At 44.2% G+C, this 17560-nt stretch overlaps 1 protein-coding gene across 6 annotated transcripts in view; it reads left to right on the top strand.

Annotated features, from left to right (window-relative positions):
- LOC137335377 (solute carrier family 12 member 7-like) overlaps positions 1 to 17560 on the top strand; it is a 259685-nt gene that overhangs the window by 122372 nt on the left and 119753 nt on the right. For all 6 annotated transcript variants that reach the window (XM_068000752.1, XM_068000747.1, XM_068000733.1 and 3 more), the window contains exons 2-3: positions 11100 to 11194; positions 17367 to 17498. In XM_068000752.1, coding sequence (XP_067856853.1) covers positions 11100 to 11194; positions 17367 to 17498 — 227 coding nt within the window. The remainder of the gene's footprint in view (positions 1 to 11099; positions 11195 to 17366; positions 17499 to 17560) is intronic.

Genomic DNA, 17560 nt, shown 5'->3' with positions numbered 1-17560 from the left:
CAGTCAGGATCTAATAGAATTGGGACATGAGATTGCTTTGGCAGATGAGGCAAAGGAGAATCCAAAGAGCTTCTACAAATATATAAAGGGCAAAAGAGTAACTAGGGAGAGAGTAGGGCCTCTTAAGGATCAACAAAGTCATCTATGTGCGGAACCACAAGAGATGGGTGAGATCCTAAATGAATATTTCACATCAGTATTTACGGTTGAGAAAGGCATGGATGTTAGGGAACTTGGGGAAATAAATAGTGATGTCTTGAGTGTACATATTACAGAGAGGGAGGTGCTGGAAGTCTTAACGCGCATCAAGGTAGATAAATCTCCGGGACCTGATGAAATGTATCCCAGGACGTTATGGGAGGTTAGGGAGGAAATTGCGGGTCCCCTAGCAGAGATATTTGAATCATCGACAGCTACAGGTGAGGTGCCTGAAGATTGGAGGGTAGCAAATGTTGTGCCTTTGTTTAAGAAGGGCGGCAGGGAAAAGCCTGGGAACTACAGACCGGTGAGCCTGACATCTGTAGTGGGTAAGTTGTTAGAGGGTATTCTGAGGGACAGGATCTACAGGCATTTGGAGAGGCAGGGACTGATTAGGAACAGTCAGCATGGTTTTGTGAGAGGAAAATCATGTCTCACGAATTTGATTGAGTTTTTGAAGGGGTAACCAAGAAGATAGATGAGGGCTGTGCAGTAGACGTGGTCTACATGGACTTCAGCAAAGCCTTTGACAAGGTACCGCATGGTAGGTTGTTACATAAGGTTAAATCTCACGGGATCCAAGGTGAGGTAGCCAATTGGATACAAAATTGGCTTGACGACAGAAGACAGAGGGTGGTTGTAGAGGGTTGTTTTTCAAACTGGAGGCCTGTGACCAGCGGTGTGCCTCAGGGATCGGTGCTGGGTCTGCTGTTTGTTATATATATTAATGATTTGGATGAGAATTTAGGAGGCATGGTTAGTAAGATTGGTGGCATTGTGGACAGTGAAGAAGGTTATCTAGGATTGCAACGGGATCTTGATAAATTGGGCCAGTGGGCCGATGAATGGCAGATGGAGTTTAATTTAGATAAATGTGAGGTGATGCATTTTGGTAGATCGAATCGGGCCAGGACCTACTCCGTTAATGGTAGGGTGTTGGGGAGAGTTATAGAACAAAGAGATCTAGGAGTACAGGTTCATAGCTCCTTGAAAGTGGAGTCACAGGTGGATAGGGTGGTGAAGAAGGCATTCGGCATGCTTGGTTTCATTGGTCAGAACATTGAATACAGGAGTTGTGATGTCTTGTTGAAGTTGTGCAAGACATTAGTAAGGCCACACTTGGAATACTGTGTACAGTTCTGGTCACCCTATTATAGAAAGGATATTATTAAACTAGAAAGAGTGCAGAAAAGATTTACTAGGATGCTACCGGGACTTGATGGTTTGACTTATAGGGAGAGGTTGGATAGACTGAGACTTTTTTCCCTGGAGAGTAGGAGGTTTAGGGGTGATCTTATAGAAGTCTATAAAATAATGAGGGGCATAGATAAGGTAGATAGTCAAAATCTTTTCCCAAAGGAAGGGGAGTTTATAACGAGGGGGCATAGATTTAAGGTGAGAGGGGAGAGATACAAAAGGGTCCAGAGGGGCAATTTTTTCACTCAAAGGGTGGTGAGTGTCTGGAACGAGCTGCCAGAGGCAGTAGTAGAGGCGGGTACAATTTTGTCTTTTAAAAAGCATTTGGACAGTTACATGGGTAAGATGGGTATTGAGGGATATGGGCCAAGTGCAGGCAATTGGGACTAGCTTAGTGGTATAAACTGGGCAACATGGATATGTTGGGCCGAAGGGCCTGTTTCCATGTTGTAAACTTCTATGATTCTAATTGTGGAACAGACTCGAGGGGCTGAATGGCCTCCTCCTGTTCCTATATTCCTGCGGTTGGGTCTCGTGCAGTGATGGCCCTCTAGTATGAATAACCTGCCTGACACATAGCTGATGGCAGCTGAGACCCCCTTTTCTTTTTGGTGCCTATATCTGCCATGGAACACCCCCGCCTGTGGCCTGCTAAATGCAGTGAAACGGCTTCGTATCTGTGTGATTGCATTGTGATGCAGAATGGCAAGCATGGTGACACAGCACTAACAACCAACAAGGATTAATATAGCACCTTTAACGTAGTGAAACATCCCAAGGCGCTTCACAGGGGCAATTATTAAACAAAATTTGCTGCTGAGCCACATAAGGAGATATTAAGACAGGCGACCAAAAGCTTGGTCAAAGAGGTAGGTTTAAAGGAGGAGAGGTAGAGAGAGAATTCCAGAGCTTACGGCCCTGGCAGCTGAAGGCACGGCCTCCTATAGCGGAGGGATGAAAATAGGGGAAGCGCAAGAGGCCAAAATTGGAGGAACGCAGAGATCTCTGAGGGTTGTAGGGCTGGAGGAGGTTACAGAGAGAGGGAGGGGTGAGGCCAAGCAAGGATTTGAAAATGAGGATGAGAATTTTAAAATGGAGGCGTTCCCAGACCTGGAGCCAATTTAGGTCAGCGAGCACAGCGATGATGGGTGAATGGGAGAACCACAGAAATTCCCTGGACTGACCCAAAGTCGCTGGTCCACCTATTGGAAATGGGTTCAGAGGATTTAAAAAAAACTAGTATCAGTAATAGTGGCCATGAAACGACCGGATTGTCGTAAAAACCCATCTGGTTCACTAATGTCCTTTTTAGGGAAGGAAACCTGCCGTCCTTACCCGATCTGGCCTATGTGTGACTCCAGACCCACAGCAATGTGATTGATTCTTAATTGCTCTTTGAAATGGCCTAGCAAGGCACTCAGTTGTCAAGGAGGTGGCTCACCACCACCTTCTCAAGGGCAGTTAGGGGATAGGCAATAAATGCCGGCCTTGCCTGCAACGCCCACATCCCATGAATGAATTTTAAAAAAGGACAACTGTGCATGATGACATAACTGCTCATGAGCCCAGTTCTGACAGACCTACAAGGAGAGCAGAACAATACAGGACAGCAGTACACGGAAGTCATTCTGCAGACACAATAACACAAAAAGTCGATATGAAAGAGCCTTTAGGAAGTCTAGTCAGTGTCTGCCAAGATGTTCTGAGTTAGAAAACTGTAGAGTTATGACAGAAACTATCTTTTAGAAAGTGATATTGTTCATGGATATTAAAAATAATTAGTGTGGTAAATTGGCCATTTTGAACAGGTTCCCCCCCCTTCAAAGTACTGATTTGAATTTAGAAATAATGGGGTATAAATCCAGCTTGGGTGGTATTGCAAAATGGACGATAGCGATTCGGCAGCCTTGATTTTGTTTTCCAATGGAAACGGTTGGCCATGTTGCACTGCCACCCACTACTGATTTATACCCTAATGGGGGTCATATTAGCAAACCAGTTAAAATAAAGTAAAAACAGAAAATGCTGGAAACATTCAGGAGGTCAGGCAGCATCTGTGGAGAGAGAAACAGAGTTAATGTTTCAGGTTGTGACCTGCTGAGTGTTTTCCAGCATTCTCTGTTTTTATGTCAGATTTCCAGCATCTGCCGTATTTTGCTGAAGTTAAAATGAAGGTTTGTTTGTGGCCGTTTTGAAAAAGACGACTAAATTGGGACTCATGGGGGAACTGTTGCCGTAGATTTTTACAGAAAGTATGAGAGGTGCCACTGATGGTCAGTAAACAGGCTTTGCCTCCAGCTGACCCTGCGGGCCATTGAACTAGAAATCCAACCAGAACACTGAGAGTCAACAGAATCACTAAATCTTGGCTGAGCTCCAGGAATGTCTTTGTTTATGAGCTGTGGACTTGGTTTTCTTGATTAACAGAGAAATAAATGTTTTTGCAAGGAAAGTATACGATAAAGTTTTACGAGATCAGTGTATTTTAAAGAAAAGAAAGACTTGCATTTATATTGTGTCTTTAATGACCTCAGGACATCCCAAATCGCTTTACAGCCAATGAAGTACTTTTAAAGTGTAATCGCTGTTGTAATATAGGAAATGTGGCAGCCACTTTGCACACAGCAATGTGAAAATGACAAATTAATCTGCTTTGGTGGTGGTAGGCTGAGGGATAAATTTTGGCCTGGACACCAGGGAGAACTGCACTGCTGTTCTTCGAATAGTGCCATGGGATCTTTTACATCCACCTGAGAGGGCAGATGGGGCCTTGGTTTCATGTCTTATCTGAAAGCTGGCAACTCTGACAGTGCAGCACTCCCTCGGTACTGTACTGGAGTGTCAGCCTGGATTCTCTGCTCAAATCCTGTATCTTCACAAAAAAACATATACTGAAAAAGGTTGTTCAGCTTCAGCGATGTAGGGGAGCGATGGTGTCTGAATAATTGCATCTCAATTTTTGGTTATTTTAAGTGGGTAATTGACTTTGTTTAAAATAGCGCACAGCAGAATTTTAAACCGAGAGAGGATACTTATGCACCTACTTAAGTGCTAGATATTAAGGCCATGGAATGCTGGGCTGTGGGCACTGCACCTTAGGAAGGATATATTGGCCTTGGAGGGAGTGCAGAGTAAATTTACTGGAATGATACCTGGACTCCAAGGGTTAAATTACGAGGAGAGATTACACAAACTTGGGTTGTATTTCCTGGAATTTAGAAGATTAAGGGGTGATTTGATCGAAATTTTAAAGATATTAAGGGGAACTGATAGGGTAGATAGAGACTATTTCCGCTGGTTGGAGAGTCTAGGACTAGGGAACATAGCCTAAAAATTAGAACCAGGACTTTCAGGAATGAAATTAGGTAACACTTGTACACACGAAGGGTGGTAGAAGTTTGGAACTCTCTTCTACAAACGGCAGTTGATGCTAACTCAGTTAATTTTAAATCTGAGATTGATAGATTTTTGTTAACCAAAGGTATTAAGGGATAGTGGTCTATGGCCGGTGTATGGAGTTAGGTCGCAGATCAGCCATGATCTCATTGAATGGCAGAACAGGATCAAGTGCCTACACCTGTTCCTATGTCCCTACTTCTACCTATATATATATATATATATATATATATACACACCACATGGGGTGGTTGAGGCGAATAGCATAGATGCATTTAAGGAGAAGCTTGATAAGTACATGAGGGAGAAAGAAATAGAAGGTTATGCTGATGGGCTGGGAGGATAAACACCAGTATAGACCAGTTGGGCTGAATGGTCTGTTTCTGTGCTGTAATTTCTGTTATGCCATGTACATATTTTTAAAAATTAGCATAAATAGCCTTTGGAAAATGACAAATATTTGTGGGGAAGAAAAAGAAATGGCAAAAAGAGAGGGAGAGGCAAAGGGGTAGGAGAAAATTAACCACCTCCAATTTCAGCTCCAAGTCACACACCATTCTGACTTGGACATATATTGTCGTTCCTTCATTGGCAGTGGGTCAAAATCCTGAAACTCCCTACCTGTTCCCACTGTGGAAGGACTGCAATGGTTCAAGGAAAAAGCCCACCACCACCTTCTCAAGGCTAGGGATGGGCAATAAATGCCGGTCTTCCCTGGATCACCCATATCCTCGGAACATATTTTTTAAATGGTACGGGAGTGGTGGAGGTGTGGGGGGCGGTGGTGGTGGTGGTGGTTTAAGAGAGAGAGAGAGAGAGAGGAGAAAGAGAAAATGTTGGCAGAAACATTTATAAGTCGGGTGAAAGAAAGAGGGCCATCCAGAATGGCACATTGAAGAAGAGTTTATTCTCTAGACCTGACTGGCCTCATCACAGCAGCCACACTGGGAGAAAGTGAAGTCGGGAACCCCTGCAGAGGGGCTGGGGCACGTTGCCCACCCTCAAACATTTCCCTTCAGAAAGGTGTAATGAATAGCCCAACATTCTCTGCCTTGGCAGGCCTGCAAAGTCATCTGACGCAGTCAGAGTGCAGAGAGAGCAAAGGCCTATGAACTGGAACCGTACCTACTTTTCATGTGGTTTCGAGCTCAGACTGCCAGCTTGTTCAAAGAAGTTACACATCCTCTGGGCTGAGTTTTTTAGCCAAGACACAGAAATAAGCCCTAATGTTACAGTATTAGTCATTTAGCGTACTCCTGCAACATCAATCCAAAGAGCACAACATATTTTTAGACTTATAAAAATAGTTTATTTTTGCATGTTCTGTCTTTCCTTTCCCCATTTTCTCCTCTGTTGTCTCTCATTTTTAATCCACTTTTTCCTTACTAGCCTTTTTATTCTTTAAATATTAACTATGAAACAACTGTTTTAATATCTGTTTGTTTGTGAAATGTGGGCAAGACCGGCATTTACTGCCAATCCCTAGTTGCCTTTGAGAAGGTGGTGGTGAGCCGCCGCCTTGAATCGCTGCAGTCCGTGTGGTGAAGGTTCTCCCACGACGGGAGTTGGGATTCCAGGTTATTGATACAACCATGATAAAGGAATGGCGATTACACATCCAGGTCATGATGTTGTGTGAGTTGGGCAGGATCTTGGGACTGATGGTATTCTCACATTGTCCTTAGCTAAAAATCATGTCAAAGAGCGACTGACTCCCGAGTGTCAGCTGTGGCTCAGTGGGAGCGCCCTCGCTTCTGAGTCAGAACGTCATGGGTTCAAGCCCCCCCCCTCCAGAGACTCCAGCACATACTCCAGGCTGACATTTCAGTACAGTACTGAGGGAGTGTTGCACTGTCTGACGTGCTGTCTTTTGGGTGAGACGTTAAGCCAACACCTCTCAGTCTGCCCTCTCAGGTAGAGGTAGAAGATCCCATGGCACTATTTTGAAGAAGAGCAGGTGAGTTCTCCTCGCTGTAATGGCCAATATTTATCCCTCAACCAGCTCTTAAAACCAGACGATCTAGTCATTATCTCATTACTGTTTATGGGACCTTGCTGTGTGCAAACTGGCTGCCGCATTTCCTACATTGGAACAGCGACAACAATTCAAAAGTACTTCATTGGCTGTAAGGATGTAAATGTTAGAATAGATAAGGAAGAATCAGTGGATGTAGTTTATTTGGATTTTCAGAATCATAGAATGATAGAGCACAGAAGGAGGCCATTCAGCCCAATATGCCTGTGCTGGAGTTTCTTTTAAAAGGAAATTTTAAGTCTAATCTGTAAGCCCTCTACACAAAATACTTCTAGTAGAGGAAAGGCTACTTACGGATGGACACTTAAGGCAGTCTAATGAAAAAGTAGTCTCTTTCACATACTCTTAAACTAATGCTGTGGAAATTATTTCTTCACAATCCAGAAACAGCAACAGAACACTCAGTTCAACAAGACATAACTGCTTTTCTTATCTTTTGTAGATCAGACAATTTGACAAATATTAAACACGACGTTCTCTTCCCAACTCCCTCCCTACCTCAACAATCAATCCGTTGTCAGTTTTTAAAAGGATGACTTGGTCCTAATGAAGTTCACTATGATCACAAAGATCTAAGGGAGCAAGCTGGTTTTAGGCTCCTGTGCCTCTTTCGGTATTCCAAAATAAAACTTGTTGGAAAATGCAGAGTTTTTGGAGTTGCAAAGTGAACTGTACTGAATAGGAGGATCTCTAGGACTCTCCAAGTATGCCAAGTCTACTATCTGTCTGTGGTAGCTTCCCTCCAACAGGAATCCGCTCCCAAAGCTGCAGCAACTGCTCCCCAACCTGTGGCTCCAGCTCCTGACCATCCCTGCTTATCTGGACTTTCTTATTATCATTCCATGGATTGAGCAGATGGTGGACATATTGGAAAGGAAGGCTTTCCTTTCTTATCCATTCCACTCTGAAGACTCCTCCTAGCCCAGCAGAACCCCACTCCTGGCTTCTCTCCCGTCCTATCTCAGAGATCATTCTGGCAAAACTTTGATAAAGTCCCATATAAGAGGTTAGTGTGCAAAATTAAAGCACATGGGATTGGGGGTGATATACTGGCATGGATTGAAAATTGGTTAACAGACAGAAAACAGAGAGTAGGAATAAATGGTTCTTTTTTGAGGTGGCAGGCAGTGACTAGTGGGGTACCGCAGGGATCAGTTCTTGGGCCCCAGCTATTCACAATATAGATCAATGATTTGGATGAGTGAACCAAATGTAATATTTCCAAGTTTGCTAACGACACAAAACTAGGTGGGATCGTGAGTTGTGAGGAGGATGCAAAGAGGCTTCAAGGCGATTTAGACAAGTTGAGTGAGTGGGCAAATACATGGCAGATGCAGTATAATGTGGATAAATGTGAAGTTATCCACTTTGGAAGGAAAAACAGAAAGGCAAAGTATTATTTAAATAGTGATTGGGGAATGTTGATGTACAAAGGGACCTGGGTGTCCTTGTACACCAGCCACGAAAGCAAACATGCAGGTGCAGCAAGCAGTTAGGAAGGCAAATGGTATGTTGGCCTTCAATGCAAGAGGATTTGAATATAAGATCAAGTTATACAGGGCCTTGGTGAGATCACACCTGGAGTATTGTATGTAGTTTTGGCCTCCTTACCTAAGAAAGGATGTACTTGCCATAGAGGGAGTGCAGCGAAGGTTCACCAGATTGATTCCTGGGATGGCAGGACTGTCGTATGAGGAGAGATTGGATCAACTCGGCCTGCAGTCACTCGAGTTTAGAAGAATGAGATGGGATCTCATTGAAACATGTAAAATTCCGACAGGGCTAGACAGACTGGATGCAGAGAGGATGTTTCCCCTGGCTGTGGGGTCCAGAACGAGGGGTCACAGTCTCAGGATACGGGGTAGGACATTTAGGACTGAGATGAGGAGAAATTTCTTCAATCAGAGGGTGGTGAACCTGTGGAATTCTCTATCATAGAAGGCTGTGCAGGCCAAGTCACTGAATATATTTAAGAAGGAACAAGATAGATTTCTAGACACAAAAGGCATTAAGGGATATGGGGAGAGAGTGGGAATATGGTATTGAGATAGAGGATCAGCCATGATCATATTGAATGGTGGTACAGACTCAGAGCGCCGAATGGCCTACACCTGCTCCTATTTTCTATGTTTCTCCGTAAAGAGCTTCGGGACATCCTGAGGTCGTGAGAGGCGCTATGGAAATGCAAGTTCTTTTTTTCTTTCTCAGTCAATCAAAGTCTGGACTCTAATGATTTGATTCAGCAGTGCCCAATTTCATTTTATTTATAATTTGTGACTTCCCTTGGACAAAAGATTTTGGAAAGTAATAGTAGTGATTTAATGCTGCAGTTTTGTGCAGTGGACTTGCGGCTATTAGGAGCTGGGTCAAGATTACCCAAAGTTGTTTTGCTTAAGACTTTCGTATTCTATCAGTCTGGCCTGGATTCGAACCAAGGGGCTTAAGGTGAAAGTACAATGTGCCAACCCATCACATCAAACTGAATCCCTTTCACTGCAGTCTCTGTTTTCATTTTTATTTATAGCTTGCTGCATTTTCAGTGTGTAGTTTCATTGAGAATTATTTTTAGTCAGTTCAAATTATACTTTCAATCCTCTTTGAAAATTATTGCCATGCTTTGTTATGCGGCCACTGCTTGGTACCATTTTGGAAACAAAATTTTAACTTCTCTGGTGACCTCATTTTCCCTACTGGTCAAACAAAGGGAAAAAGTTTGTTGATGTGTTGCTGAATGAGAGAAGGGAAAAAAATGATGGCTGCTGAGCAGTCGAATGGAGTCACCCACCAGGCCAATTAGTGAAAGTTGGAAGGGGTGGGGGGGAAGGAACTTTGTTTTGAGCTAAATTTAACTGTGGTAATCTGTAATGCTCTAAGTAAAAAGATTAAGGAGACTCTATAGGTTGTTAAGTAGAAGACCTTGAATTTGTATAATGCTTTTTACATCCTCCAGCATCCCAAAGCATTTCACAGCCAATGAATTACTTTTCAAGTATAGTCACTTAAGTTGGCAAATATGTCAGCCATTTTGTGCTGAGCAGTGTCCCACAATCAGTAGTGAGATCAGTGAAAGAAACGATGAACTTCCATTTATATAGTGCCTTTCACGTCCTCATGATTCTAAAGTGCTTCATAGTCAATGAAGTACTTTTGAAGTGTAGTCACTGCTGTAATGTAGGAAATGGAGCAACCAATTTGCATGCAGAAGGCCCCACAAATGGCAATGAGATAAATGACCAATTAATCTCTTTCACTGGTGTTGGTTGAGGAACAAATGTTGGCCAGGTTCCTTAATACAACCAGACTCTGGGCCAAAACTGGTGAACTGGAGCTCTGCTAAACACAGGCTCGTTTTTTAAAACGAGCTGTTTGGAATTTAATTGAAATGTAAACCTGACAACATTTTTCTTTTAAATGAAGTTTTTTTTTCCCCACCTACTTCTATGATTTAGGATGTGGAGACACTAATTTAGGGTTTTAGTGAACTTTCATCAGTGAAAAATAAAACCCGCCAGAACTCGAGCCACAATTACAGCCCAGTCACCGCTCTATTCTGCCCTTTCCCAACGGGAATTGGCAAAAGATGGTAACCATAGTGACAGCAAATTGGAGGAAGAGTCCTCTCCAGCGATATTTGGACATTGCGAAATGCGTGTGCACCATGCAGGGAATGCATGAACCATAGCGTCTGTTTGCGTGCTAACACTGGATAATGTACGACAAACAGAAATGGAAAATAAGGATCATCAGTGTTAACAGCAGATCTGTGCTCTCTCCAGCTCGATACCGTCAGGCTAAATGAAGCTGTCATCTTCCCATGGGGAGGTATTGGCTGAAGCCTAACCAAATGCTCCACTTCACACAGTGAGGCCCTGTCATGTTTAATGGGCTGTAGTAATGAGTTGAGAATGATATGTTTGAATACTTGAATCAACATCAGCTTCTCTGTAGTCAGAGTGAATTGCTCATAAATGCATTCAAGAAGGTAATGGGAAACGTGGAATTGTATCAAAAGTGCTGTACACCTTCTAAGGCAGATTGGTGATGGGAGAATTGCTTATAATACAATTTAACCATGAGCCAAATAAAAATTGTCATTTAAAAAAAAAATTATTTAAAGAAAATTAGCTATGCAATAATTAGCGATTCACAGTAATACACTAACAAAGTTCTATTCATCAGCAGAATGAACGCACCGTTAAATGACCTTAAATGATCAACATGGTTAAACTCTTTCTTCCCTCCAATACTGATGGATTTATTTTATTTAAACTAGGAGATGGCGTTCCCAAAGAAAGCAGTCCTTTTCTCAACAGCACAGACATCGACAAAGGAATCCTGTATGAAGGGAAAAACATGGCACTTTTTGAGGTAAATAGTCTCCTTCAATATAAAACAACAACTTGCACTTATACAGCGCCTTTAACATAGTAAAATGTCTCAAGGTGCTTCACAGGAGCGTAATCAGACAAAATCTAACACCGAGCCACATAAGGAGATAATTAGGACAGGTGACCAAAAACTTGGACAAAGAGGTAGGTTTTAAGGAGCGTCTTGAAAGAGGAGAGAGAGACAGAGGTTTAGGGAGGGAATTCCAGAACTTTGGACCGAGGCAGCTGAAGGCACATCTGCCAACGATGGAGCGATTAAAATCGGGGATGTGCAAGACGCCAGAACTGGAGGAGCGCAAGGATCTCTGCAGGGTGTTTTCTCCTGTTTTCCGGTACAGACCTTCGGTTCACAACTCTGTGCTTGAAAACAAAACTAATTTTAATCACCTGCCTGAGCATTATACTTAAGAACTTCATTCAGCACTGGTGCAATGTTCTATATCAAAGTCACAAATGACACCCTATGTGACTGTGACGATGGTAAACTTCTCCTCATCTTTCTCGACTTGTCTGCAGCCTTTGACACGGTTGACGACACCATCCTCTTCTGTCGTCCAGCTGGGTGGGACTGCGCTTGCCTGGCTCCATTCTTATCTATTCAGTCGTAGTCAGAGAATCACCTGCAATGGCTTCTTTTCCTGCTCCTGCACTGTTACCTCTGGAGTCCCCCAAGGATCCATCCTTGGCTCCCTCCTATTTCTCATCTATATGCTGACGACATCCAGCTCCCTCGACCCCTACCCTATCTCTCATTTGTCACACTGCTTGTCCGACATCCAGTACTGGATGAACAAAAATATCCTCCAACTAAATATCAGGAAGAAAACTCTGTTCCCTAGTCACTGACTCCATCCTTCCTCCTGGCCACTGTCTGAGGCTGAACCAGACTGTTCGCAACCTTGGCGTCCTACTTGACCCTGAAATGAGCTTCCGACCCAATGTCCTCTCCATCACCAAGACTGCTTACTTTCACCTCTGTAACATTGCCCATCTCTGCCCCGCCTCAGATCATCTGCTGCTGAAACCCTTATTCATGCCTTTGTTGCCTCTAGACTGGATTATTACAATGCTCTCCTGGCCGGCCTCCAATCTTCCACACGTCATAAGTGCCGAGGGGATGATTCCTCTCTGCCCCCTCCCGATATCCCCACCACCACTGAAGCCAGTCTTCAGCCAATTCGATTCACTCCACATGATATCAAGAAACGGCTGAGTGAACTGGATACAACAAAGGCTATGGGCCCCGACAACATCCCGGCTGTAGTGCTGAAGACTTGTGCTCCAGAACTAGCCGCGCCTCTAGCCAAACTGTTCCAGCACAGCTACAACACTGGCATCTACCCGACAATGTGGAAAATTGCCCAGGTATGTCCTGTCCACAAAAAGCAGGACGAATCCAATCCAGCCAATTACCGCCCTATCAGTCTACTCTCAATCATCAGCAAAGTGATGGAAGGTGTCGTCGACAGTGCTATCAAGCGGCATTTACTCATCAATAACCTGCTCACCGATGCTCAGTTTGGGTTCTGCCAGGACCACTCGGTGCCAGACCTCATTACAGCCTTGGTCCAAACATGGACAAAAGAGCTGAATTCCAGAGGTGAGGTGAGAGTGACTGCCCTTGACATCAAGGTAGCATTTGACCGAGTGTGGCACCAAGGAGCCCTAGTAAAATTGAAGTCAATGGGAATCAGGGGGAAAACTCTCCAGTGGCTGGAGTCATACCTAACACAAAGGAAGATGGTAGTGGTTGTTGGAGGCCAATCATCTCAGCCCCAGGACATTGCTGCAGGAATTCCTCAGGGCAGTGTCCTAGGCCCAACCATCTTCAGATTCTTCATCAATGACCTTCCCTCCATCATAAGGTCAGAAATGGGGATGTTCGCTGATTGCACAGTGTTCAGTTCCATTCGCAACCCCTCAGATAATGAAGCAGTCCGAGCCCGCATGCAGCAAGACCTGAACAACATCCAGGCTTGGGCTGATAAGTGGCAAGTAACATTTGTGCCAGGCAATGACCATCTCAAACAAGAGAGTGTCTAACCACCTCCCCATGACATTCAACGGCATTACCATTACCGAATCCCCCACCATCTACACCCTGGGGGTCACCATTGACCAGAAACTTAACTGGACCAGCCATATAAATACTGTGGCTACAAGAGCAGGTCAGAGGCTGGGTATTCTGCAGCGAGTGACTCACCTCCTGACTCCCCAAAGCCTTTCCACCATCTACAAGGCACAAGTCAGGAGTGTGATGGAATACTCTCCACTTACCTGGATGAGTGCAGCTCCAACAACACTCAAGAAGCTCGACACCATCCAGGACAAAGCAGCCCGCTTGATTGGCACCCCATCCACCACCCTAAACATTCACTCCCTTCACCACCGGTGCACAGTGGCTGCAGTGTGTACCATCCACAGGATGCACTGCAGCAACTCGTCAAGGCTTCTTCGACAGCACTTCTCAAACCCACGACCTCTACCATCTAGAAGGACAAGGGCAGCAGGCACATGGGAACAACACCACCTGCACGTTCCCCTCCAAGTCACACACCATCCCGACTTGTAAATATATCTTCATTCCTTCATTGTCGCTGGGTCAAAATCCTGGAACTCCCTTCCTATCAGCACTGTGGGAGAACTTTCACCACACGGACTGCAGCGGTTGAAGAAGGCAGCTCACCACCTTCTCAAGGGCAATTAGGTATGGGCAATAAATGCTGGCCTTGCCAGCGACGCCCACATCCCATGAACGAATTTAAAAAGAATAATAAACTTGAGCTCATGCAAAACTCTGCTGGCCGTAACCTGACTCGCACTATGTCCTGTTCACCCATCACCCCTGTGCTCACTGACCTGCATTGGCTCCTGGTCTGGGAACGCCTCAATATTAAAATTCTCATCCATGCTTTCAAATCCCTCCATGGCCTCGCCCCTCTGTATCTCTGTAACCTCCTCCAGCCCTACAACCCTCTGAGATTTCTGCGCTCCTCCAATTCTGGCCTCTTGCGCATCCCCGATTTTAATTGCTCCACCATTGACGGCTCTGCCTTCAGCCGCCTAGGCCCCAAGCTCTGGAATTCCCTCCCTGCACCTCTCCGCCTCTCTACCTCTCTCTCCTCCTTTTAAGACACTCCTTAAAACGTACCTCTTTGACCAAACTTTTGGTCACCTGTTCTAATAGCTCCTTATGTCGCTCGGTGTCAAATTTTGTTTGATAATTGCTCCTGTGAAGTGCCGTGGGACTTTTTACTATGTTAAGGGGCTATATAAATGTAAGTTGATGTCGTTGTATAATGCAGAACAATTGCAGATGCCGATCAACCATTGCAGCCTCCATCCTGCAGAAGAACAGCAGTCATTGCTACAGGTTCTGAATGGAATCCAGCCAAGGAATAAATGAACATTCATCGCTGAAGATTCTACTGCCAAAACGTGGCTGGATTGTGAACTCCCTCGATGAATCATACAGCACAGGAGAAGGCCACTCGGCCCATCGTGCCTGTGCCAGCTGTTTGCAACAGCTATCCAATTAGTCCCATTCCCCTGCTCTTTCGCCATACCCCTGGAACGTTTGTCCCTTCAAGTAATTGTTCAATTCCCTTTTGTGAGTTATTATTGAAACTACTTCCACCCCTTCCGGCAGTGCGTTCCAGGTCATAACAACTCGTGTTTTTAAAAAAAAAAAAAAAAAATTTTCCTCATCTCGCCTCTGGTACTCTTGCCAATTACCTTTAAACCTGTGTCCTCTCACTACCCACCCTCCTGCCACTGGAAACAGTTTTTCCTTATTTACTCTATGAAAACCCTTCATAAGTTTGAACAACTCTCTTAAATTTCCCCTTAACCTTCTCTGCTCTAAGGAGGAAAACCCCAACTTCTCCAGTCTCTCCACGTAACTGAAGTCCCTCATCCCTGGTACCGTTCTAGTAAATCTCCCCTCCACCCTCTCTAAGGCCTTGACCATCCTCCCTAAAGTGTGGTGCCCAGAATTGAATGCAATACTCCAGCTGAGGCCTAACAATGTTTTATAAAGGTTTAGCATAACTTCCTTGCTTTTGTACTCTATGCCTCTAATAATAAAGCCCAGGATCCCACATGCTTTTTCAATAGCCTGTCAACTTGTTCTGTCACCTTTTAAAGATTTGTGTACATACACCCCCCAGGTGTCTCTGTTCCTGCACCTCCTTTAAAATTGTACCATTTAGTTTATTCTCATTCTTCCCATCAAAATGCATCACTTCACACTTCTCACTTATCAGGGTTAAATAGTACTTGCCATGTGTTTGCCCATTTCACCAGTCTGTCTATGTTCACCTGAAGTCTGTTTCTATCCTCCTCACTGTTTATTACATTTTCGAGTTTCGTGCCATCTGCAAACTTTGAAATTATGCTCTGGAGATCCAAGTGCAGGTCTTTAATAGATATCATAAGAGGAGTGGTCCTAACACTGACCCCTGAGGGACACCACTGTATACTACCCTCCAGTCTGAAAAACAACCATTCATCACTACCCTCTGCTTTCTGTCCCTTAGCCAATTTCGTCTCTACGTAGCCGCTGCACCGTTAATCCCATGGGCTTCAATTTTGCTAACAGTTTTATTATGTGGTACTTTATCAAACGCCTTTTGAAAGATCATATACACCACATCAACTGCACCTCCTTCATCAACCCTCTGCGTTACTTTATTTGTTAAATGTAGCGTTGAGTTGAGCTATATAGGAACATCTCTCACATGATACCTGATCTGTGTTGAATTATATGATCTCGGCTAGGGCATGGTGTAATTGGCCTTCAGTGCACTTATGGGACCCGTAAACTTGAGCTCATCCAACACTCTGCTGCCATATCCTAAATGCAAGTTGTTTGTTCTCTTTCCCCCTTTCTCTCCATCTCTATGGGAGGGAGAGAAATGGGAGATACACACACAGTCGCCCCTCAGCACAGCACAAACCAATAACCTGCTTATTCTGGATACCAAGTGTCCTACATGGGGGACACTGCGCTCCTGATAACTTGGTTTGTGCGCTAGGTGAGACCTGCTGCTGCCTGGCAGACTGCCCAGTAATGACTGAGTAAATGGAAGAACAGACGTTGTAAACTTGTGAAAATGATCCAGTTTGCCAGTTTTTCAGACATAAAGAAAGGGTTTTAGCATGTGTTTGGAATCCACTCTTCCTGCTGGGAAGTGCCGATGTGGATATTGGGAAGACCAGGAATGGCAGCTGTTGACTTTACTCCCCTCCCACCACCAGTAGGATAGCCTGCCATCAGTCACGTGAAGAGCAGCCATTGGAGGGTGCCCATGAGTCAGTGATGAGAGATGATGAATGCTGGTTCAAAAAATAATAATTAATAGGTTGTTTTCCCTGAGATTCAAAGCAACAATCAATTGGAAAAGATCAAAATAAAATTGTGAATTAAACTCGTCTATCTCCCATTGCATTGTACACTGGAGAGTCAAGTGTAGTCTACAGGTGAAAAGCAGCTAGAGCGAGGGGGATAATTAGAGCAGGGCCTGCAGACATAATCCAATCCTCATTTTAATGTCATACCTCTGCCCTCATTTTTACTTTCCCAATATAAATTCCTATGTTCACATTTATAATGGAAACTGCCTATGTAAACTTGTCACACTGTAATTATGCCCTACTGCCAGTGGATCGCGTCCATTCTAGGATCAGTACTACAAGGCGTAATGGATTCAGAGGGAATATTGTGACCTCAATAGCTTAGCAGTAGGAAATAACACACGCTGTTATTTAGCAGCCATTCGTACATCCTGAATGTACATCACTTCGAAGCCACCCAGAAATACTCTTTGACCTTGTGTGTTGTAAATACATTTCATGTATTCTATATTTGTGTCACTGTTTTCTTTTCCCTCATCTTGCTGTCTGCTCACTCTGGCCAAGAGAGTGCAGAGTTTCTCCAAATCGACATCTACTGCCATTCTAATCAGAGTAACAGAAGGTGGGATTTGACTGGAGAGTATTGGACTGTATTGCTTCTGTTCTTTTTCTCCCACTGTCACTATCCTCTTGTTGTATTGTGTAGCACTGCATGTGTGTCCATTAGGGAGAAAATATCATGTGTTGTTTGGGAAAGGAGAAAACAAAAAGGTGGTTGTTCTGATTTTGTTCAACAGGAAGAAATGGACAGGAACCCAATGGTCTCCTCCCTGCTTAATAGACTGGCGAACTACACCAACCTCACCCAGGGCGTCCGAGAACATGAGGAGGCAGAAAACAATGAGGGGCCGAAAAAGAAGGAAATTAAGGTAAATGTGCTGGGCCACATTGGGGACATTGCGCTCCTGACAATTTGGTTTGTGTGATAGGT

Source organism: Heptranchias perlo, chromosome 2 (genome assembly GCF_035084215.1).
Source record: "Heptranchias perlo isolate sHepPer1 chromosome 2, sHepPer1.hap1, whole genome shotgun sequence".
NCBI classification, from domain to species: Eukaryota; Metazoa; Chordata; class Chondrichthyes; order Hexanchiformes; family Hexanchidae; genus Heptranchias; species Heptranchias perlo.
This window is presented reverse-complemented; position numbering and strand designations above follow the sequence as displayed.